Consider the following 25,093-nt stretch of genomic DNA (forward strand, 5'->3'; position numbering starts at 1 on the left):
CAATGTTCGATTTGTTGTAACTCACATTACGCTAAAGATTAAACTTGGACTTGAAGCGCATCAATAGTGTTGTTTTTTCAGCAGAGGTGCTTTTTTCGTTTTTAAAGATTTTAATAAAGTAAACAAATTAATTTAGCTTTTTATTGACGTCATTCAACAATTTTGACGAATTTTTTGTTTTTTCGCGCTTCAGCACATATCGGTTGATTTTTTTCATGACGTAATAATAGATATTGCACATAATGACGTCATAAAATGATCAAATGGTTGTACCTCGTAATATGGCAAATGACCAGACTTGGACTTTGTCGAATATTTTTCTGTTAAATAGTCCTTGCTTCGTTTAGTTTCTCACCGCCCCAAAAACGGCACCTTAATTTGACAAAAAGATAGAATTGTTTTTCAAATGTCTTGAATAAAAATCTTTAAACTTTTGGAAATGTCATTATAAAAATAATTATTTGTTATTGACAAACTAAATCACGAGACTTAATAGCATTCTTATAAAAGTATCTTTAAAATGCCACCTGTTTTACTTGCGTTGCCATAACTGAAGACCTGCGCAACTATAGACTCTTCCTCTTTTTCAGAGCGTCCTCTCATTAAAGAGCGCCCAATAAAATAAAATAATACTGGATTAAATACATTGACCAAATTTAAAGAAGACCTTCCTTCAAATGTCCTCTTCCTCTTCTTCCTCAGAGCGTCCTCTCATACAAGAGCGCCCATTCCGTGCTCCTACTCAAGGCAATGCAGGAAGGAGAGAAGATCGAGCATCGCGACGCAGGAGGAGAGCTCTCCACCGTGTCCTCTCCTCCGAAGAACCTCTTCTCCTCCTACCCGAGTCTCCTCTCTAAGATCAAGTTGAGGATAGCGCACGCCATGCTCCAGGTGAGAAATGAACTACTGTGGTTTAGTTGATTTGGTTGTTTGAGTCTTGTTTACATTTTTTGGCATTGATCCTTACATTTTAAGTTGCCTGAAACAAAAATTGAACCTAAAAATCTTAACACCTGGCCTTTATAGACGAAATTCCGATTTTAAAAGATATAAAGTGCCAAATTTAATTTATTTTTATCAAACTTTTTTTTTGGACTTCTATATTATTGTTTCCTTTGTTACAGAGCTCTAATGTCTGAATTTTTTTCTCTTATGATTATTAGTTTAATTTAATATTTTGCTTTTATATTATTTGGTTAAATAAAAGCCCTACCTGTTTTATTAAAAAATTATGTGGATGAAACATTAGAAATGTTTTAGGTTTTGTGATCAATTTTAAAAAAAGTTGGTTTGTCTATAGTTCTGTAGAAATTGTACCTTTTGACAAACTTGCTAAATTCCGAAATTCCAATTGAATAAAAAAAAATAGTCGAAAACATACAAATTAAAAAGTATGAGTTCGCTTACATGCATATTCTTATGTAAAAATCTACTTTTGCATTGCTCTAAACTTGACGTAGGTAAGTAAGACTTGTCTGTTTTTCGAACAATCTTTCCAGATTAATGTATAAAATTGAAAATCGCAGCTCTATACCACTGGTTAAAGGGTTGAGGTCACTTAAAGCTTATTTTAAGTAATTAAATGCTTAAAAGCCTGAGAATACCTTTCCGTAACGTAAGGTTTTTTCGATTAACGGTAAACAACTTATTTCCCCTCTATAAATAAAAAAAAATGCAATCCATTAAAAAAATATTTTTGATTCCCCCGAAACCAAAGATAAACGATAAACAAACATTCTCCACCCGGGAGTAAATATTTCATTAACAAAACAATATTAATTTTTTTTTTAAACGTCCTTCAAAAAATGCTACCCCAACCCTTGGGCAAAAACCACAAAAATATACAACCTTCTTCATCATCTTTTTTTCTAAATTAAAAATTAACTTTTTTTATTAATTTTCCACAAAAGCACCCGAATGTTGGGTTGTTTAGGCCTGAAAAACAAACAAGGAACTCGTAGTATCATTTTTATGGTTTACTAGCGGTTTGATTTAAATAACTAGCATATTGGCGACCACTTAATAAAGGGAGATATATTGCTAGATATTACTGTCGTTAGGTAGGCGTAGAAAGCTTCAAATAACTTAACGTTACACTATTTTACTGCGAAAAAATAGGACCCGCTCATAATTTAAAACCTATAAACCAAAATTACATAATAAACATAAATTTTAAAGATGAAAGCCGAATATGTCAAGTTTTAAAGGTTAACTTTATGAGTGCTAGATTATAGATCCTCAAAATTTTGAGGCACAATTAACAAAATCCGTTTTCAAATAATAACAATGAACATGGTAAAAACAATTAGAAAAAACATTTTCGCGCTTTGCGCAAAAACACTTAACTTAAGCTGCTTGTTTGCGGTCTGTTTCGCGTGACAACAGCAAGTTTCTTAAAGTTTAAAAACCTTATGACGTTTCCGGCCTTTTTACGCCCCTTAAACCATCATGTTGTTTAGCAGTGATTATGTAAAAAATATGGCAACCCTAGTAAATAGTATTCCCAACAGATTTTGTTTTGTTTACTTGTAACTATAAAATCATTATTTCATCTTCGTTGTATAAATAGATGACTGCTTTTACCAATATAGACGAAAAAAATTACATTTCATTCTTAAAACTGTGAGATTTTTGTCTAGAATTCATTAGACTGTTTCTTACCGTATTCCGTATTTGTTTATTAAGATAAAAATTTAGAATGCGCGCACAATTTCAAGATGACGTTATACATTTCGATGAACTGGTTATACTGCGAAATATAAATGCTGATGGTAACATACTAAACAGTTTCCATAAATCCATATGACATCCGATGGCCAGGGAGACTTTTAGGTTTTTTTTTGTATTTGTTTGGCATACTGGCTTCTGGCATTTTAAAGCAAAATACAACGTAATCTGTTTCGCTGCAATCAAAGTGCCCCTTTGTCATTTATTAGCGCGAAACAGCCTCCACAACATTTTCCTTTCAACCTATTATGGCTATCGAAATTATAGTCCGAACAGCTGTACCAAATATTAAAGTTGTACCACACTTATAATGGATCTTGACCAATATTCGACTTTTAACATAACTTATGCCAGCCTTTTTAAATTATAATCCTGGTAATGGAGATTGGAATGTTTCTTTGAAGTGTGTGTTTTGGCTAAAAGTGACAATATTTTGCTCTGTGCATTAATAAAACATTTAGTGCATGTTCCACTTAATAGATTGCGGCAAACTCGTTTAGTTCTTTTAAAACAGGAAACGAATTTTCCAAAACCACAAAAAAAACTGATTTCGTTTTATTATTGCCCATTATATTCTACCATTGCAAGCGAAAAGTTTTACAGTTTTTGTTTTACAGTTAAAATTGTAATTCTTCCTAATCCTTGCGAATAAATATATTTTTATGGTAGTGAAGCAATAAATAAACGTTGATGGGTAATCGCAAGCGCGTAAAAGGTTCCGTTTCCGAATAAGCGTAGCCTAATTTCTTTCGTTTAGTATGTTTCACTACTCATTACGTATTTTCGTTCCCCTGTCTGCATTGGAGGTCACTAGAACCACATCACTGCAGTTTGTACGCGACAATAAACATAAATCATTTTGCGTTACGCGGTGTCTGTTTAGGGCTGCCAGGCATCAGTTTCAAGATAATAGAGCCAACCAAAGATTATTTTATTCCGCAACAGAGCAGTAGAAACTACTTCTCCACACTGCAGCTGCGATCTACACGTCATACGTTTGTGCGCCCAACTGTGACATAATGGATGAACGACGCTGATAAATTGTATTTTTCTTTCAAAAATTAATTTTCCTAAAATCGCAAGACTGTAATTGACTTATTAGGCTGATATTACATTTGAAAAAATGATTTTACATTTAAAAATCATTTTTCACTCATTGCCCTAATTAAACATTCTAACCAGAATGGGCAAGTTTGTTACAAAGGGCCGCATGAGATCAAATGTTAAATTTTGTAAATCTTACAGAATTGGGCAACGATTCCCTTAAAACGAGCTAAATCATTCTAGGGCTAAGGTTATACAATGTTAGCTTTTAGTGTAGAATTCATAACATACCGGAGTACGTGTTTTTTAGAGTGACTTTATACGTTTCAAAGAATTGATTATTTATGGTTTGCCTAATGCATTAATGATAAAAATAAAAATACGCAAATCTAAAGGCTTATAAAAACATAATGAACGGTTTTCATATTGCATAGAACAGCCGATAAGGTGTTTAGGTTTCGGCTGTATTTATTAACATACTTGTGTCTGGCGTTCCAAAGCAGAATGTACTCCTTTTGGCGGAATCTGGTTCGCTGCTTTAACAGTGCCCCTTTGTCGCGTATTAACGCGAGACAGTCGGTATAACCGGTGTCGTTTAAACCTGATCCTTTTTAGGAAATATTGTCACCGCTAGGTAGGAGTACAGAGCTAAAACCAATTTTACGATGACGTCATATTTTGTTTCCAATTTCTACTCCCAGCTGAAGGCCCCTAGGTAAATAGACTTCTAAACCCTTAAAGGCTCATCTACATATACGCCTTCTTCTTGTATGGACATTTGAAGTCTCTCTAAATTATAGTTTTCCTGTAAAATCTGGACAAAAAACGGTCTGAAACAAACCAAAAAAAAACATAAAAGAACTAAACGGGGGTGCGGTTGTTGTATATTTTGTCAGGGGTGATATTTTTAGGGCTTAGTGTTTATTTTCAACTTTTTTTTAATTTTTTGTATTGTGTACTTTGTATTATATATTTTGTTTTTTATTTTCCTTAACTTGTTTCTGCAAGCAAAAACAGATATGGGCCGAAAACTTCCCCACTTAAAATATGCCTTTGATGCGAAAGGGGTTCAAATATGGCGTAGAATTTGGGGAATGATCGAAACATATATTTGATAAATAGAATTTACGTAGATATGCGTATGGCCATTTTATTACATTTTGACCAGCTTACGTGTTTGAAAATCAAATATTATCATTCTCTTAAAGACTAAAAATGGTTTAACGCCTATGGGCATTTAAACTAGCGGCGGTAAATACACCCTATTGACACTTAATTATTAGGCGAAGCTTATCGCGAAGTAATTGGTCGCCCGAAAAACGCCGCATTGAAAGCAAGCATTATAAATGAGTCGCCGATATTCTGCTTTGAACATCTCTTCTCGCAATGCTTCCTTCCGTTAATTATACGGTGGGTGAAATTTTATTCACGGCCTTACCTCGTTGTGTATTACCGCGACAATACGATGAAATACGATTTGGAGAATATTGGACAAAATCATATTTGGAGAATATTTGCTATTTGCACCTGTTCTGTTTGTTACTCCAATCCAACATATCAACACACAATTATAAGTTGTGTATAATAATATAATAACTTATGGCTTTGAAGCGAAAGGGGTTCAAATATGGCGTAGATTTTGGGAATTGATCGAAACATATATTTGATCAATAAAAAATTACGTAGATAATGCTTAGGCCATGTTATTACATTTTGGTCAGCTAGCATGTTTAAAAAGCCAATATTTTTAGAAAATAAATTTTCGGCCCATATAATTCGAGCAAAAACAAGATATGTTCCGATAATAAATTTTCGGCTAATATAATTAGGGCTATACACATGTGCCCTCGTAGCAAGCAAAGACCTTTAGAAAAAGTATTCGACCGAATGGAGTAGACCTGACAAACATAAATAACTCTAAACTAATCACCACTTCTGATTGGTCCAGACCGTTCCGGCTGACTCGGTCGGTGACGACCATCGGGTGGCGGCTGAGCTACTCGGTCAGGCGCGATCTCTCTGCATACCCAACATCACTGGCGAGTCGCAGCTACTCACAGAAATACTCGTACAACTTGGAAAGGTGAGTTCGTTTTTTGCTCAGTGTTGGTATGAAGTTTTTTAGGTTTGACTTACTTTTTAAATTTTACAAGATCGTAACTGTTTTTCCGAAAGTTATTGGAAACTATCAGTGCAGACTTTACAAAAAAAACTTTGCAGTCGTATGTTTGAGGGAGATGTTTATACTATATTTAAACGAAATTTTACGTTTATAATGAAAATACAAGTAGACGTTAGAGTTCCAAGGCACATGCTTAAACATTGTATCATTCACGTGCGTAATTGTCACTTCGACGAACTTTTTACATCATACTTTGCCCGCTATATAATAAATCATTTATTCCAAATATATGAGAGAAACAAAATAAGTTATTTCACTAGTTTAACACATCCCTAACACTCCAGTAAGGCAAATTTTGTTTTTTCTACTCTTATCAGTTTGACAAAACAATTCATTTTACAGCTTTCTTTAAAAAAGACCACACTTTATTTTATGCATATATTGGATCACCTTTTCAAACCGGGTACAAGACATTTCTGTTTCTCAGCGGTTCCCGGTTAAACATGATTGCCAACCCTTTCTCTATATCAATCACAAAATTAAGCCTTGGTTATAAACGAATCTAGCGTTTTTGCATAATTGGAATGCAGCATATCGCTTTGCTAGCAGACTTTAATATGGTTATGGTTGATTTTGTCATGTTCAAGGGTTTTGTTTTTCAATTTTGACTAGTTAAAAAGCGATTCTACACTTCCGTAAGCGTAATTGTTTTCAAAGCTGAAAATTAGTTAAAAGCACTGTGGACATGTAAGTAAAAAAGAGTAGCATAGGGTTATTTAAACTTCTCACGTTACATATTATTTTACTACAGTGGTTTGGCTTTACATTTTTCGTCTCTTGTTGGCACCTTGCAGGAAAGATAAATAGGTTAATTGTATCTCAGCGGATTACTGTAATGTCAAAACTTTACGACACACATAAACTGTACACAATTGGTAACGAAATAAAAAACAATTCTTTAAGGCCTACAGATTTAAACGAAACGTGCTTACATCAAATTTGTAAAAATAAACGAACGAACAACACGTTCTCGTTTTTGCAAAAATAAAACGTCTGTAATAAATCTGGAAGTAACATTGTTGGTAACGTTTGTTTTGAAGGGCATTTTCCAGTGTAAGCCTTATTCTTATTATTTTATAATGTTTTATCCGGTGCCGCACACTAGTTCGGGACACAATTTCCAAAGTAGCTGCTAAAATTTAACTTTACTTTCTCAATGAGATGTCTATTGAAATATAAGTCAGTTTATCGTAAGAACAGATAAATATCAAATACCTAGCATTAGGCTACAGATTGTATCTAATACGGTTGCATGCTGTGCTTAAAATTGGGTCCGATTCGCTTAATCTTCATTCGACGAATCCCAAACGTTATACTTCGCATTATAAAACAGCTAAAATCACGCACAAAGAAACCACGCAGCGCCATGAATGCGGGAGTGTAAACAAAGTTATATCTCTAGGGAAATGAAAGTCGACGGGCGGCCGATCTGAAATGGCGTTTCCCGCGACCAAACGCACCATTTAATAGTTCGGCACAAAAGGGCTGCGACCAATTACATTCGTGACATCCGGTTTGGAATTGTTACAGAATTCTTGCTTTTTTAAATATTGGCAGGGTTGATTTTATTCATGGCATTTATTTCGCGAAGCATTTTTTGCATTTGGAAAGTTTTTTTCAGTGTTTTTTTCAACGGTTTATAAAAGATTCTAGTCGGGTAAAATATTTTCAACCAATTTGAGACTTAAAATTTTTGCCAAGTAGGAATTTTTTCGCGTTTTTTTATTATTACTAACAATCATTTTTTCTCCAGTGTGGGTTCTTTCATGACTTCTGAGCTTTCCGGTATGGGCAACACATTTTCCACAATATTTGCAGTTGTAGGGCCTTTCTCCAGTGTGTATTCTTTCATGAACTTTGAGACCTTTTAACCAGGTAAAACGTTTTTCACAATACTTGCATTTGTACAGTTTTTCTCCAAGGTGGGTTCTTTCGTGATTTGTACACTGTCCTGCCTGAATAAAGCATTTTTCACAATATTTGCATTTGTAGGGTTTTTCTGCGAGGTGAATTTTTTCGTGATTTGTAAGATGTCCTGTCTGGATAAAGCATTTTCCACAAATCCTGCATTTGTAGGGTCTTTCTCCAGTGTGGATTCTTTCATGATTTCTAACAGCAGTTAAGCCGGTAAAACACTTTCCACAATACTGGCATTTGTAGGGTTTTTCTCCAAGGTGAATTCTCTTGTGAATTGTAAGTTGTCCTGTCCGGATAAAGCATTTTCCACAATCTTTGCATTTGTAGGGTTTTTCTCCTGTGTGAGTTCTTTCGTGATTTCTTACATCACTTAAGCTGAAAAAACAGGTTGCACAATACTGGCATTTGTATGGTTTTTCACCAGTGTGTATTATTCCGTGTGCTTTAATTCCGGTAGTTGTTGCAAAACGTTTTCCACAAATCAAACATAGGTAGGGTTTTTCTCCGAGGTGAGTTTTTTCGTGGTTTCTAAGATGTCCTGTCTGAATAAAGCATTTTCCACAAATCCTACATTTGTAGGGTCTTTCTCCAGTGTGGGTTCTTTCATGATTTCTAACAGTAGTTAAGTCGATAAAAGACTTTTCACAATATTTGCAGCTGAACGGCCTTTCTCCAGTGTGAATCCTGGCGTGAGTTTTAAGAGCGTAAGTTGCAGCAAAACGTTTTCCACAAATCTTGCATGGGTGCTTTTTGAAATGGGTTTTGGACAAATGTCCATTGAGCTGGCGGCGATTGTTGAAACACTTTTCACAAACGTGGCATCGAAACTCTTCGCTGTTTTCCTGATCGAAATTGATTTCATTTCTTATAAGGTCGTTTTCATTCGTACTCTGAATTTCGGTTTTATCTGACTCCCACTTTCTGTCACAATCGTATTCTGTGCTTTCGGTTTTAAGTGGTGACCAATCCGTTACCGTGGCGACAGAATCACCAGTAATAGCTCTATCATTATGTTGTTCAAATTCTGTTTTTATCAAATTCACTTGATATTTCGACATCATTTTGTATTCTAAAAATATACAAATTTACAGTTAATTTTTCAAACCTTGATTCTATCATGCTATTGGATTAATAATTCTATCCGATTAGATTTGCTCAGTGAACACATGGTTTTAGAATGTTCTATATATTTTTAATACCAACCCGTAAATTGTATCCACACTTATAATAATACTTTTAAGAAAAGTAATGTATAAGTGTATGCCATAGAAGTTGACCAAATTACAGCTGATACAATAACTGTCACCTAGTTTTATGTTAAGATATTTGAAAAACAAACTATGCGGCCAGCTTATAGTCGTGACACTGCAAACCTTTCAATTTTCGTAAATTTTATAGACTAATTTAAACATGACCAGAAACTAACGTCACTAATCTTGACTTCTTCGGCTTAACTGTTAAGACTGTTGAGTTTTGCTGTTGAAGTGTTTACTGCGCGATGCCACTCCAACCCTAATTAAAAGTCGGTCGCACTTCCTGCCTTTCATAGTAGGAAATGCGCGTTTATGAATATCGACATACTCTATAGATTCCAATCGTTCGGACTACATACATACACCAACTTTTAACCTACAGCATAGCTTAGGGTTGCATCGCATGACAACGGTTTATACTTCAGCTGTCCTGTGACCTGTGCAGTGTGCAGTGTACGTTTTCGCTGTACTTCGAGCATGGTTTCTCACCAACGACAAATGCCTTTTTCTAATCGTACCGCTACGTCATGCGTGACGGCAATGCGGAAATCCAAGCGCGTTTCAGAACCATGTTTGTTGTGCATTCTTTATTTGCAGCTAAATGATTTCATTTCTACAAAGAAGCCTGAAAAAACTGGAAAAGAGTTCCCAAAGTGAGAACAATCTGTAAATATGCCCGTTTGCGCATTTCTAACTGAACCAGAACTTTCATACTGTCGGGCCAAATATTTGTATTCGGATTAGACAACGGGCCGTTTGCATTTCTCGTTGACTACATGTTTGTGACTAACCACGAAACGAAAACAGTTTTGTGTTTATAGTTTATAGCGAATCAACGGAAAGTTTTTAAAATCACTTTAATGTGAGCTTTGAAGCTGTCTTGCTCCCCCAACCATTTGTTAGTTCTAGGCTATGAGGGGATTTTATAAACCCCAGTTCGAAAAAAAATTGTTCACACACGTACTTTGAACTGAACAATGCCATCTTTGATGAAAAACTATTTAGATCGAGATTTTTGCGGTAAAAAAACTACTTTTCAGCTTCGCAGAGAGAAATTTGTTTCTTGTTTTTTTTTCACAACTCACATGAACAATGAAATTGAATTAAAAGCAATTAAATTTCAAATGAGCGAAAAAGATCAAGCGGCCATTTTTTATTATGCCTTTGCTACATAGACCACAAGTAAAATAGATATTCAAACTCATTTCAATAACGAAAAATTTTGCAGCGCTCACCGTTCAGTGCAACACACACTGTCAGCTTTCACACAACTTGTACACTTTCCGCAACAAAATCAAAAACAAACAGTTTTGTAGTTTTATTTTGTTAACAGGTCATATTACTTTGGAATTACTTTCTCTTTTTGCTTCTGTCAACCATCCAATTTTTGACTCAAAATTATGAACAAACTAGTAACTAACTGTTAGCAGCTACTGCAGCGATTGTTCCGTGGTTGTGGGATTCTAATAAACTAAACATTTACATGCTATAAGGCGACCTAAACTTAGGAACAGTCAGGAAGTTTCAATATTTTAATAGTTAACGAATGTTTTGTGTTGCGGGCCAAAAACCAAAGCACGCCGCAGGCCACATTTTGGTTCCGCGGGCCGCATTTGGCCCGCGCGCCGCAGGTTACACGGCCCTGCGTTAGTGTTTAACAAACGTTGAGTTAGACGTGAAATGAACATCAAAGTCCATACATAAGAAGGTGGAATTTTGTTCGTAAGATATTTCTTTTATCTTAAACAAACGTGCAGTTAAATTTTGAATTCAAAATACGTATATTTTTTCGTAAAACACCGCACTAGTAAAATAAAACATAAAACATTAAATTTCAGAAAATTAATTTCACCGAAAGTGTGTTTCAAACTGAAATACAGCAAAACTTAGTCACCGTTTTTAAATGACTTGGCTTGACTTAAGTCTTCTGGGGGAGTTGGGAGTTGGGTTAAATTGAAAAATGAGTTGGGTTAAATTGAAATGCTTTCCTTAGGGTTTCATTATAAAATTGTTTTTTTCACATAAAGCGATTTCCAACCCAAACTTTTTTAGGTACAACGGATGCTGGTGCGAGGCGCGCACACAAGCGGCGTCAACCAGTCATCCAAGGCGGCTCTGTCCAGTTTGAGGGAAGCGGTCAAGCTGACCGAATCAATGGGCAGTGACCTTGGCGCGCTGAGGCAAGCTCACATCGAAAGCGCCATCGTCGATCTAGTTACACTGGAGGTTAAGGTAGGTCTGGGCCACGACAGTGTAATTATATGGGCCGAAAAATTTTTTTCGGAACATATCTTGTTTTTGCCGTTAAATGTTTCAGACCGGTTTTTGTCCGAAGCTCTGTAGAAAAAGTATACATCGTAGTATTCTCAAAATTCAGACAAGACGTAGAGTGGTATGTTGGTGTGCATAAGAGGTTTATCAGTCAGCCCACCCAGGGGCTTTCGATTGGGGGACAAAAAACCGAAGATATTGTGACGTCATTGTTTTAGCTCTCTGAAGCTGTGAACTCCCATCTAGTTGTGTAACTATAACTACAGGGCAACTCAACATATGCCTGTCTCTAAATGCCGGTTTTAAAGCGTAAAGTTAACTTTCTTGTACGCCGCCATTGCTTTATAAACTAGGTGGTAACTTTATTAAATGCTATACCGCCTTTCTTGGCTTTTTAGAAAACTATTAGAATATCTTGGATTTTATGCTGTCCCGTTATGATTATAGTTATTTGCAGAACTACCCAACACATTACAATTAGGATTTGGATAATTCTAAAACTTTTCTAAATTATTATAAATTTTTTTACGTTTTTGAAATATAGTTAGTAATCATCATCTATTTTTCAGTACTCGGAAGAAGGCCAGCCTCCCACTGAGCTCGACCGCGCTTCTTCGTCCCCATCCGTGTCAGCAGGGGCTCCGGTGCCATCCAATCCGCAGCGCAGCTTCTCTCTCGACGTTGGAGTTCTCTCGCAGCCTCTGGAGGTAACGCAGGCTCAGCAGAGAGTGGCTACAGCACTCAGCGCCGCTTACTACGCTGCCAAGGGTTCACAGCAACGCGCCGTGCTGCCAGGCAACCCCATGGTAAGCAAGTGATTTTTTTTTCTTTGAAGTTCCTAGTTGTGGCAGTGTCGTTTTCTGTTTTGTTGATTTTCTATGACTGACTGCAATCCTGAATCATTTTGGGCCAATTTTTGTCTTTATTGTATCTTGGATCCTTGTCAAATGCAGAGACCTCGTTTTTATCAACATGACGTCATATAATTTCGTATGTGACGTCATATTGTATGCATCAGTTTAAAAACCCGATATGCCCAGAATTAGAGCACAGTGTGTATTTATTAATGAAATATTTAGTTTAGTGCTCTAATTAGGAATTAAGAAACTTGCTATAGGTTTTATTGCCTAAAAGTAAAAAAGAATGTATTGCTTTTTTGTAATTTACTTTACATGTACATGGCTTCATCGAGTTGTTTTGTATAGATGAAAGCATGTGCCCTGTGAAATTTAAAAATATTTAGTCAAAAACATGCTGTAACCAGGATTCGAACCTGGGTTGTCACGGCCACAACGTGAAGTACTAACCACTATACGATTACAGCGTATGTAGCAGAGGATGGTTTCGATCCATCGACCTCTGGGTTATGGGCCCAGCACGCTTCCGCTGCGCCACTCTGCTGGGAGCCTAAATCTAAAATAAAACCAACTACTCCCATTTAGAACTATTTCCTCAACAATTTGCCAAATGTTAAATAGGCGGTAGCATCATACAACATGAAATAGCCTTTTGCTTAAGTCTCTGCCAATAATCATTTTCATTTTACTCGTGTAGCTCACATTTATACTCAAGATTGACTTAAAACACTGCGCCTATGTATATATGAGGTAGTAATAAGTTAGTAGTCTACATGTTTAACCTTTTTAGTTATAAGACGATCTATAAGGTGGGCCACATACTACAACCCACCTAACAGGCTCTGTCAATTAGTTGATGCGTATTTTGGTTGAGCTTTAATGGCAACCAAAAGTCGTTTTGAAATAGTACCTCAATGGCAGGCGTGGGCAACTGTATTCAATGGAAGAGCCATTTGCAGAAAATACAAGTACTAGAGAGCCTCAAAACTATCTCAATGCAAAAACGGTAAATTATGCAAGTTCAGCAATGATAACAGAATTGTAATATAACAAAACGGTAATAAATAGCATAATAATAGTAACGGTAATAGCAAAATAACACGTACAATATTTATTGATATCAGTATTATATGGGCCGAAAATTTATTTTGGGACATATCTTGTTTTTGCCGTTATTATATGGGCCGAAAATTTATTTTCGGGACATATCTTGTTTTTGCCGTTATTATATGAGCCGAAAATTTATTTTCGGGACATATCTTGTTTTTGCCGTTATTATATGAGCCGAAAATTTATTTTCGGGACATATCTTGTTTTTGCCGTTATTATATGAGCCGAAAATTTATTTTCGGGATATATCTTGTCTTTGCCGTTATTATATGAGCCGAAAATTTATTTTCGGGACATATCTTGTTTTTGCCGTTATTATATGAGCCGAAAATTTATTTTCGGGACATATCTTGTTTTTGCCGTTATTATATGAGCCGAAAATTTATTTTCGGGATATATCTTGTCTTTGCCGTTATTATATGAGCCGAAAATTTATTTTCGGGACATATCTTGTTTTTGCCGTTATTATATGAGCCGAAAATTTATTTTCGGGACATATCTTGTTTTTGCCGTTATTATATGGGCCGAAAATTTATTTTCGGGACATATCTTGTTTTTGCCGTTATTTTTTTTTGGTATCATATGGTTTGCTATGGTTTGCTATGGTTTGCTATGGCATATTTCAGACCGATTTTTGTCCAGAGCATTATAGAAAAAGTGAACATCGTAGAACTTTCCAGACATGGCGTAGAGTGGTATGAAGGTGCTATGTAGAGGTTTATGAGGCTGCACCCCTAGGCACCTCCAATTGGGGGACAAAAACAAAAGTGTTACGTCATCGTTTTAGTTCATAACAGCTATCTACTATACTTTCTAGCGGAAGAAAAACTTAAATACAGAATGCTTTCATATCACTTGCTTTATTCAGCTCGCGTCGCGACGAGGCGGCTGCTGGCATCCCTGCTGCGCCTCATTGTCCTGCGCGTGCAACGTTTTTGTTCGAAGTGGCTTGCTTAGTAAAGCTAGGCGAATGCGACTTGCCTTTCATAAAGAGGCCTCTCTAAGTAAATAAACCTATTGCTCTTACAACACTAAATATTTTACCACCGCAAATTTAAATGCGAATCCTTGAGGCAGTGGACACATCTCTGTTAGCACCTGTTGTAATTGTTGCACCATTCAAACATATCAACACCAGGCCTAAACAAATATAATTATACACGGGCCGCAACAACAAACGCATTCTTAACGACGACGTTACAAAGCTACGTCATAACATGGCGTCATAAATAAATAAATATTGCGTTTATTAGATTTAAATTGGCAAAACTTTCAATATAAAACGTGGCTTATTAGGCACATCAACGTGTTTGCATGTTGCTCAAAACTGCAGATTTAAACTCTGTTTCAACAGTGATTGCTCAGACCAAGGCATGGTAAAAATTTACCCAGTAAAAGTTGGAAAAAGTATAGCAAACCATAGACGTCAAATCATTTAGAGATAATAAAAATATTTGCTTTTTAAACATGCTAGCTGACCAAAATGTAATAACATGGCCGTTAGCATTATCTACGTAAATTTTTATTGATCAAATATATGTTTCGATCATTTCCCAAAATCTACGCCATATTTGAATCCCTTTCGCTTCAAAGCCATAAGTTATTATATTATTATACACAACTTTTAATTGTGTGTTGATATGTTGGATTGGAGTAACATACAGAACAGGTGCAAATGGCAAATATTCTCCAAATACGATTTTTTCAAATATTCTCCAAATCGTATTTCATCGTATTATCGCGGTAATACACAAAGAGGTAAGGCCGTGAATAAAGTTTCACCCACCGTACAATTAACGGAGGGAAGCATTGCGAGTAGAGATGTTCACAGCAGAATATCGGTTTTCGGGCGACCAATTACTTCGCGGTAAGCTTCGCCTAATAATCAAGTGTCAATAGGGTGTATTTACCGCAGCAAATTTAAATGCGAAATCTTGAGACAGTGTACGCCTCTCTGTTAGCACCTGTTGTGAAAGTTGCTCCAACCAACATACCAACATCAGACCTACACAACTAGCAGAACTTACGATTTAATAGTTTGCGTATAAAGCACATAATCGTGTTTTTCATATTGTTTGAAACTACAGATTTAAAGCCTGTTTTAACAGTGATTGCTCGGACCAAGCCATGGTAAAAATTTACCGAGTAAAAGTTTACAAAAGTATAGCAAACCATAGACGTTAAATCATTTAGAAAGAATGAAAATATTTGCTTTTTAAACATGCTAGCTGACTAAAATGTAATAACATGGCCGTAAGCATTATCTACGTAAATCTTTATTGATCAAATATATGTTTTGATCATTTCCCAAAATTTACGCCATATTTGAACCCCTTTCGCTTCAAAGCCATAAGTTATTATATTATTATACACAACTTATAATTGTGTGTTGATATGTTGGATTGGAGTAACATACAGAACAGGTGCAAATAGCCAATATTCTCCAAATATGATTTTTCCAATATTCTCCAAATCGTATTTCATCGTATTGTCGCGGTAATACACAAAGAGGTAAGGCCGTGAATAAAGTTTCACCCACCGTACAATTAACGGAGGGAAGCATTGCGAGTAGAGATGTTCAAAGCAGAATTTCGGCGACTCATTTATAATGCTTGCTTTCAATGCGGCGTTAGCTTTTTTTCGGGCGACCAATTACTTCGCGATAAGCTTCGCCTAATAATTAAGTGTCAATAGGATGTATTTACCGCCGCAAGTTTAAATGCGAAATCTTGAGGCAGTCTACGCCTCTCTGTTAGCACCTGTCGTGCATCTTGCTCCAACCGGCATACCAACATCAGGCCTAAACATCTAGCAAAACTTTCGATTTAATAGTTTGCGTATTGAGAACATAATAGTGTTTTTCATATTGTTTGAAACTACAGATTTAAAGCCTGTTTTAACAGTGATTGCTCGGACCAGGCTATGGTAAAAAATTACCGAGTAAAAGTTTGCAAAAGTATAGCAAACCATAGGCGTTAAACCATTTTTAGTCTTTAAGAGAATGATAATATTTGATTTTCAAACACGTAAGCTGGTCAAAATGTAATAAAATGGCCATACGCATTATCTACGTAAATTCTATTTATCAAATATATGTTTCGATCATTCCCCAAATTCTACGCCTTATTTGAATCCCTTTCGCATCAAAGGCATATTTTAAGTGGGGAAGTTTTCGGCCCATATCTGTTTTTGCTTGCAACTTAAGGAAATGAAAGTACACAATACAAAATATTAAAAAAAAAAAAAAAAAAATTAAAATAAAGTAAAAATTGAAAATAAACTCTAAGCCCTGAAAATATACCCCCTGATAAAATATAAAACAACCGCACCCCCGTCTAGTTTTGTTTGATTTGCTAAATCTCTTCGGAAGCTATATTTAGTGTTACGTCATAAACGAAATGCTGGCCAAATAAAGAAAAGAAAAAGAGAGAACGTTCATAAACTTATTCTTGGTAGCCTTTAAAATTTTGGGGGGAATTTTGCGATTCGACTAGAAGAGCCACAAAAAACATGCCGGCGAGCCGCAGTTAGTCCACCCCTGCTCTATGGTATACAAAAAATAGCTTTATAAAAAGTATAGGGTAGACACAAGGTTCCCTAGTTCTGTTAAAACCATAAAAAATGTACTTGTTTGGAATAGTATATATACTGGAAAAATCACAGTTTTCAGTGCTTTTACGTAGGTCAAACAGGCCGTACCGTTATACAATGTGACATGGCCTATACCGTTAAACACTAATCTTACCGTATAGCAGTGCTTCTTAAACTTTTTTAGTTTTGTTCACCCCTAGCATCTATCTCCAGATTTCATTCACCCTTGTATCATGAGCTGATAAAACTATCTCGTCTATCAATATCAGCACAAAATGACTTAGGTTGTTTCGATTTTTGTGAAGATCAACTTAAGCTAAGTTTTACCATTGCAAATATACAATTTCTCGAGTCCAGAAATATGAAGCTTTAAAAGCACAAAACATAGTCACCAATTTTCTGTACTTATACACTCAGTGCAAACCAACTTCACTATTACACGAAGCAAAAACAACAGTTCAGTAGTCAATTCAATAAAGAGCTATCGTACATTTCCGACAGTTCTGCCTTATTCATCCCTTTTGATTGGTTCACCCCTGCAAAATTTTGTTCACCCTAGAGTGAACCATTCACCTGTTTAAGAAACACTGCCGTATAGTTAGATATTCATCGATGTCACGAAAAATAAAATTTCCAGTACTTTAAACCAGGGCTGCGGAGTCGGACTCGGGACTCGAGTAAGACTACGTTAAACTTCCCGAGCCTGACATGCGCATGCGCAGTACAAATTTTAAAACAAATATGGCCGCCAACTTGAAATATGAAAGGCGGAATAGAATATGTTGGATATTTTCCAATCACGTATTGTGGGTGAATGAATTATATGAGACCCTTATAAGTGAATCGCTGAATATCCACATTATTTTAGTTACGTAAATTGGCGGAATACAGGCTGTAGAGTCAGGGCCGGACTCGGGACGAAATCTCACATTTAACCGAAGTTGGATTTGGGACTCGGGGTGGGACTCGGGTATATTTATTTTTGGTCGCAGTCGGACTCGGGTTATATTTAACCGGCTCCGCAGCCCTGCTTTAAACTGGTCTCATTGTTAAATCTAATTCATACAAATCTCTTACCCAAACATTTGACCTTGAACAGGTGACGTCACTGACCTTCACGGCCGAGGAGCGCGCCGCGCTGCCCGACTTCGTAGTGCTCGACCTCACAACCGAGCACAGCACGCTCGACGTGACGTCACTGAACGGTAATGACGTCAGCGTCGATTCGCTGCTGAGTGACGTGAAGGCGCGGGCGGGCGAGCTGACGTGGATCCACGTGCTCATGTACAACGTGCTGCTGCAAAGGTGAGAAGTGGCGGTTTATGGGACAAAAGTGAACTGATTTTACTTGTTATGTTGAGTTATGGCTAAAATGGATTGTTGGGCAACTCTAGTGTTGTTTTAGGGATTGACATTTATTTTGACATAAAGGTTGTTTTGTTTTTAAGTTGGAACGTCAATTTTTTGCATTGTCAACTTTTACATTTTACAATTTACAAATTCAAAGTTTACTGTTTATTAATTTTAAAGTTTACGATAATCGATTGTTGTCCACACTTTTTTAAAATTGTGACTAAAAGACTGCTGTGCAAATGCGAACCTGATATATTCAAAATTATGTTTTTAAATACAGATATTTTGCAAAAGTTTTAACGTATATTTTACTTTCACCTTATATAAAGAATTACTAAGTAGAATTTTAAAGGTTTAATAAATTACTTACCACTTTTTGAAGTTTACATTGCCCGTATTCGTATTCGAATCTAAAGAAAGACAAATTGTTTTATATTTTGCGTAACTCTAAGTTTTAAAAGCATTAATTAAAGGGGATTCCTGTAAGGAAACCTCAAGACACACAACTAATAAGTATGTAGTTTTGTCAACATTAACCGAATATATGTTGAATTACAGGAAAGCTAGATTGTCGACTTTGGTTGCAAGCGGAGGCGCTGGTTTCGAAGAAGATTTACAAATGGGCTCCGATGAGAGCTACGGGGAAGACATGTTCGAATCTGGTAATTGCTGTTATATTTAGTAGTAGAAACACTAACTGTCGCCCATATGCAAAATATGAACAGTCCAAAATAGACAAACTTGATTATGTTCAGTACCTGTTTTGTGTTTGTGCTTTGGCCATTTGTGTTTCTGATTTGTTTTTCTTTCACTTTAGTTGTTAACACGCTTTAACCAAAGTTTGGGTTATGTATTCCGTCTTGTTTATTTAATGAGTTAATATAGATTTGTGTTCGAGTTAAAATTAGAACTTAAAAAAATGAGACATAAATTTGTTTAAATGGAAATATGATGACGCCCCATATGAACTGATTCTACTTTTTTTGTAGATCCCTTATTTCACAGTTTACCTTTTAGCAAAACGTATAACACGCTTTTCCCAAAACATCAGACAACGTTATTTAATTAGCCTTTCTCCGAGACCCAAATACTCCACGTCAATCCAGGGAGCCGAGCAACGACGGTCATATAACTGCTTATTTAATAAATTTTGCTTTCGGGTTTAACTCTACCAAGCTTTAATGATTTTATCCAATATGGTATCTAAATACAAATCATTGCGGCTTGTTTTTTAGGTTAATATTTAGGTTGAAGAAAGCTGTTCTCCTAAAAAAAAACTCTTGTCTGAAATATTAACGTAATAACCGCTTAATAGACTTTTTCGCCTACTCGTTTATCCAACACATTCATTACAATCCTTTCTTTCCAGGTGGCCGAGCAACGACGGTTCGCTTCCCGCTTGACAGCGGCACCATTCTCCTGCGCATCACCGCGCTACATGACTACCTCTACTCACGCCTGTCAGCCTACTCTGCCACCTGTCACCTGCCACCCGCCACCGCGCGCCACAAGGCCAGCGGCCTTGCGGTACAGTGGCACCGGGAGCCCGGCGCCAGACACGCCGCCATCCTCTGGTGCGCCTTCCGGGCCGACCACGGCGCCAAGGCCGACTGCGCACGCGGGGAAGTCCCCGTGCGCCTTCTGGAGAGCGTCATCGAGCAAGTGACGTCACTGAAAAAGGTAAGGAGAAATTGATTGTCGGGTATTTTTTAAGTTCGAAAAATGTATCTTGTGTGCCGGATCTGTTATGGACGAGTTGTAGGCGTATCGACTATGCGTTACTTTGATTAGCATTGGTTAGTTTACAGGACGGTTGAGTAACAATTGAAAAAAGAGGGTTGGTGTTTTGCGATTGGGGCTTTGTTAATGTTGGTAATACTATAAGGTCGTGACTTTATTGCAGTCACTTTTGTTTGGCATAGTGCCTAGACATGACCTAATATTGGGTAAATGAAATCGTTAGTTGATAATACTACGGTAACAAAAAAATTGCGAGAGCAAGTTTATTTTATACAATATTTTATTACTTTTGCTGTATTTTTAATGATCAGGTAAAAAACACTCGGCCTTTTTGTTTTTCTGGTTCACAAAGTTTGATAATTACAAAAAAGTGACATCAGTTGGGCGTTGAATTTTAAGAGATTCCGTCCCTTGTAAGGCAACAATAAGTGGCGGTGTATTATATCACAACCCGCTTCAATTGTATTTCAGTTTCAAAATTGTAGATGGAAAAAACATGAGTTTAATCTAGCTAAAACTACGAATGCCTTGAATTGGACTTGCCTTGTTATTTGTCAGAAATAACTTGCACAAGACTATATTCTTGAAAGATTGTGATATAACACCAGATATTGTCATGGCTGTAGGGCATTTGTTTGTAATTGTCCAACTTCTTACGTGTTTAATTTACCTTCAATTAGTATTTAAATGACCGTTAATTTCGTATTTTGTCCCTCAGCGCACCGACGAGTACTTTGGTCGGGTGGCAGCTGCGGCAGAGTCCACTCAGAAAGCGGCGAGGCGCCGAAGCACGCAGCGAACCATAGCGACGGCGCCGACCATCGACGCCCAGCTAGAGGAGGACTGGAAACACGTGCTCAACCAGATCGCCAACCTGCTGTCCACTCCTGACGAGCCGATCGCCCAAATGCCTTTCGACATCAGTATGGATAGCGCACAGGCGCTCAGTGACCTCTTCACTGTTGGTTGCTGGATGGAAGCCGGACACCAAATGTACACGTGGCTGCTGCGGCTGCTCTGTCCGGTTTAGAGGCTATAATTTTTTTATCGCAGGTGGGGAGGGGGAAATAACGTTGGTATCGTACGTTTAAATAAGTGTTCTGTTTAGATTTGTTTTTAAAATTGGATACCTTTTTCGATTTTGAAGTCACAGTATTGTTGGCTGCGAATTGCGTTACTATGTTCCTGAAACAGTTGCTTTCCTTTGATATTTCTCCCCCTTGGTGATGTTTTGACGCTGTACGCCTGTAGATAATAGCTTTGCAAGAAGTGTGGTAGTTTTTTATGGTTCATGTTTGCATTTTACTGTGTTGTTTTGCGATTTAGGAAAATATACCCCCATCTACAGTTGCAGTTTAACTGGTATTGCATCAGGAATTACGATAGAAAATACCAGATCTGAGTTTGCGCTTTGCATCTGGATCGAGGCCAGAAATAAGTTGAGTGTTGAATTCTGGTTACTATAGTGGCCTATATGTTGTTCTTAAACGTTAATATGTACTGCTTACTTATATATGTTAGGGAAACGCTATATGTTGCGCGCTTATTAAGGACTACATCGCGAAACATCTTCCTCACTAAGTGCGAGTTAGTTTATCAATAAACTTGATAATAATAATAGGCAATAGGATAGTAACATTTTTGCAGTGAGATAAATACAGTCAACCGAAAATTGCAACGTCTATCGTGCGGACTGCAAATAAAGTTCCACACAAGACTTAGAATGGAATTAATATAGAACAACAAATTACGATTTGTTTGAAACATTCAAAATATGATGCTATATACTTTTGTGTGCTTTTTGTAGGTCAAGTCAAACCTCTGACATTAGGCTCCAAAACAAGAACACTTCAAAGTGGAACAATTTTGCAAAAACAAACCTAAGTTTACTTTAATTTGGGCGAGTCAAAACACATAAAATGCGATAATATGTAAAATGTTGACATATGAGAGAGAGTTAGGAATGCTAATGTTGCAGATTCTGGAAGCTTTGTGACATCGTCACGCAACATCATAATATTATCAGAACTTATTAATGAACCAAAAGCCGCAAAACCTGTTCGGTTTACAGGCTACATTAAGATAGCTGTGTAGAGTTCAAGTTACGTTTGGTTTTGTTCTCAAAAATAAATTTGATGTTTGAGAAAGTATACTTATTCCCGAGCAGAACTGTAACAGTTATCATTTTGCAAAGTGAAAATGCAAAAGTTAATATGGTGAGTCGACGAATTTATTTATTCCTTGATTTTAGCATAACACTAATAAAATATCAAGAAGATAACATTAATTAGAAGCCCGACCGCTGGGTAGTAAAAGTGTAAACAAATGGCATCTACGGCCAAGTCGTTTGGTCTTGCGCATGCCAACGTCGGACTCAGGCCTTGAACCAGTTTTTCACTCCTACCTTGGAATGTTGCAAATTGTTCGCCCGACCAAAAAGCAACCTGATATAGATAGTTAACTTTTGTTATATATATAAATATATATGACCCAAACAACGATACAATGGCATGTTAGCATGAACACGAAATGTTGCAAACCTATCTCACTTTTTTGCCTAGTATTTCACAAATAATGATCTTCGTTAGACTTTTTAGATTCATGCAAGTTAAAAAAAAAAACAATTGAAAAATAAATTGTCTTTCACCCATATCGTTTAGTCGCCAAATGTTTATATTCACCTTATTGTCAAACCATGAATCAGTTTTATAAACATTGCTCTCTGCAATGGTATACTATATGTGATAGTTTATCGCTGGAAATACTTTTGTTGACGTTATTATTTGTTTACGTTAAAGTTAAAAGAATTGGCAAAGGTACTCTGAATTGAAAATATTCATGGACCAATTTATTCCAGGAAATTTTGCGCCTTATGCTCTTAATACCTTTGCAGTATTCGCGATGGGATATTCTTTTTCTTAGTTGAAATATTTCTGTTTTGACACCTCGCGTATACTATTTCATTATGGTTTCGGCCAAAATGCTTTGTCAATATATTCATAAATTTGAAGAATTCAAATAAAGTTTTTTATTCGCTATGAGTAAAATGTTTTATTATTATTATTGCATTTATATAATATCGCAAAAAATGCTCGAGGTTACTAATGTAATTAGCCTATGTAAACAGCAACAGATGATATTTAAGCATGCCCGCACAATTTTTGAAAAGAACTAATATATTTTCTCTTGCGAATATATAAAAAGGATTTATATTCAAGGTTTAAAAGTTTAAGCATTGTTCGTGGGAGGATATTTTCAAATTAAATTGGGTTTAATAAACAATTTTCACTTTTATATCCAACGTACCGATAAAACAGGTTCGCCGATTAGCGTTCTAGCCAAACGAAAAAATCACCTAACGTTAAGTGTATACAAAAGATTTCCGGACCAATACTCATTACGGGTCTCCACTGCGACTGCTATGGTGATAGTTTTCCCACTATAGTTAGAAATATCTTAGTATTCATTTAAAGTTACCTGCAAAGATAAATTATTTCAGTGTTGTTCAGAAAACACTTTTATGCAGTGAATTAGTGTCAGGCGTTCTTAAAGTAACTGACCTGCTTTGCTTTCTATCTAGGGTTTGGCTTACCTGTGCTTTTACATCTCTAGGGTTGGTAATATTTGCTCTTTGGAGATAAAAACAACTTGGACAATAACTAACGTAAGTTACTCGGCAGAAATAAACACAACCTAAAAAAATATTTAAGAGTATTAAATCAATTTAAACGCAATCTTGCTATCTGTAGTCAAAATAATGTTTACGCTTAAAAACACCTAGCATTGTAAATAAACGTCCATAGACGCATTTTTAGTTAGATGCTCAAAAGATACCGCATAGTGCAAAGATTTTTATTTTAATCCAGTTTATGTTAAACAAAACTTATGTAGGATGGCAAATTTATTAAAACATGGAAACATTTTTACACGCTTTAAATTTAGAATTGCTTACGAAAAACTATCCTCTCTTAAAAATACAGTTTGTTAAATTAATCTATATAGTTCAATTTTCTCTAAAAACAGCCTTTGTAACCTCGTGATTGTATAGTGAGTTACAGTTACACCATATTGAACTTCAGTTGCAAACGCAAAGAACCACAGTTGATTAGTTGTTTTATGACGTCACGCGATAGAAACTTTGTGACTTCATCTGAAATTTCTAAATAATGCCCTTGTCTGCCCTAAAAATAAAAATAGAATCGTAACTCCGCTCCTAAAACTAACAGAAATATAAGTTCTATTTTCTTCAGATGAGGTTCACTGTATTGCTTGCCCTATTGCTGTTTACTGCCGGGCTGACGTCATCACATGAAGTCGAAGGAAGAAGACGTCATCACCATCACGGGAGAAGACGTCATAACCACAACGGTACGTCACTACGCACTTCTTGAAAAAAGCAAAACAAAGAAAAGTGTGTATATAATAGAAAAAGCTTATTGATTGTCGCATCCTCTTAACCTGTTGGTAAATTTGCTCATGCTCATGTTTAAAGTTAAAAATGCGATTTATTCTAAAGAGTTAATCTTACATCCGATCCAAAGAAAACTGTTGATGCATAGGCCTAATAATTTTTCGTTGACTAGTTTTACTTCAATTTTAATAAATGCGGTTCCAGTGCTTTTTTACATAGTACTTCTTAAACATTTTTAGTTTTGTTCACGCCTAACAACTATCTCTAGATTTCATTCACCCTTGTCTCATGATATGATGAAACTATCTCGTCTATATATAACGGCACCTTACTCACCCCTTTTGGTTGGTTCACCCTTGCGAAAATTTTATTCACCCTGGGGTGAACCATTCACCTGATTAATAACCACTGTTCTCATTAAAAATAACTATGTATGGTACAGGGTTTTTAAGTGCAATCTGCAAGTTAACGAATAAACCCGTGAGTCTTGCAATTAATTTTCGTCGCCACTCCTTCCATAACGGATATGTTTTCATAGTTTTGCCAAAACATTGTGGTACAGCGATTTTTTTTTATTTATGTTTTTTTAGTTTTTGGTTACGGCAACAACATGGATCTCTACATTTACGCGGTGAAA

The 25,093-nt window shown here is 36.3% G+C and overlaps 2 protein-coding genes and 1 non-coding gene across 3 annotated transcripts in view; 1 reads left to right on the plus strand and 2 right to left on the minus strand.

The window, feature by feature from the left end:
* The window catches only part of LOC146167131 (cilia- and flagella-associated protein 54-like), a 168,597-nt gene extending 147,128 nt beyond the window's left edge, over positions 1–21,469 (plus strand). The window contains exons 47-54 of the mRNA XM_083390976.1: positions 703–891; positions 5,720–5,854; positions 11,176–11,355; positions 11,964–12,200; positions 18,052–18,257; positions 18,864–18,967; positions 19,675–19,985; positions 20,764–21,469. Of these exons, the coding sequence (XP_083247102.1) occupies positions 703–891; positions 5,720–5,854; positions 11,176–11,355; positions 11,964–12,200; positions 18,052–18,257; positions 18,864–18,967; positions 19,675–19,985; positions 20,764–21,075 (1,674 nt within the window). The 3' untranslated portion in view covers positions 21,076–21,469. The remainder of the gene's footprint in view (positions 1–702; positions 892–5,719; positions 5,855–11,175; positions 11,356–11,963; positions 12,201–18,051; positions 18,258–18,863; positions 18,968–19,674; positions 19,986–20,763) is intronic.
* LOC146167392 (uncharacterized) lies at positions 7,344–8,931 on the minus strand. The gene has a single exon (XM_083391232.1). The coding sequence runs from the start codon at positions 8,929–8,931 to the stop codon at positions 7,603–7,605; it is 1,329 nt and encodes a 442-aa protein (XP_083247358.1). The 3' UTR covers positions 7,344–7,602.
* On the minus strand, positions 12,647–12,718 carry Trnah-gug (transfer RNA histidin (anticodon GUG)). The gene has a single exon. It is a non-coding gene; the product is annotated as a tRNA-His (tRNA).
* Positions 21,470–25,093: the final 3,624 nt, after the last annotated feature.

The sequence above is a fragment of the Ascidiella aspersa genome, chromosome 1 (assembly GCF_963924565.1).
Source record: "Ascidiella aspersa chromosome 1, kaAscAspe10.2, whole genome shotgun sequence".
In the NCBI taxonomy this organism is placed as follows: domain Eukaryota; kingdom Metazoa; phylum Chordata; class Ascidiacea; order Phlebobranchia; family Ascidiidae; genus Ascidiella; species Ascidiella aspersa.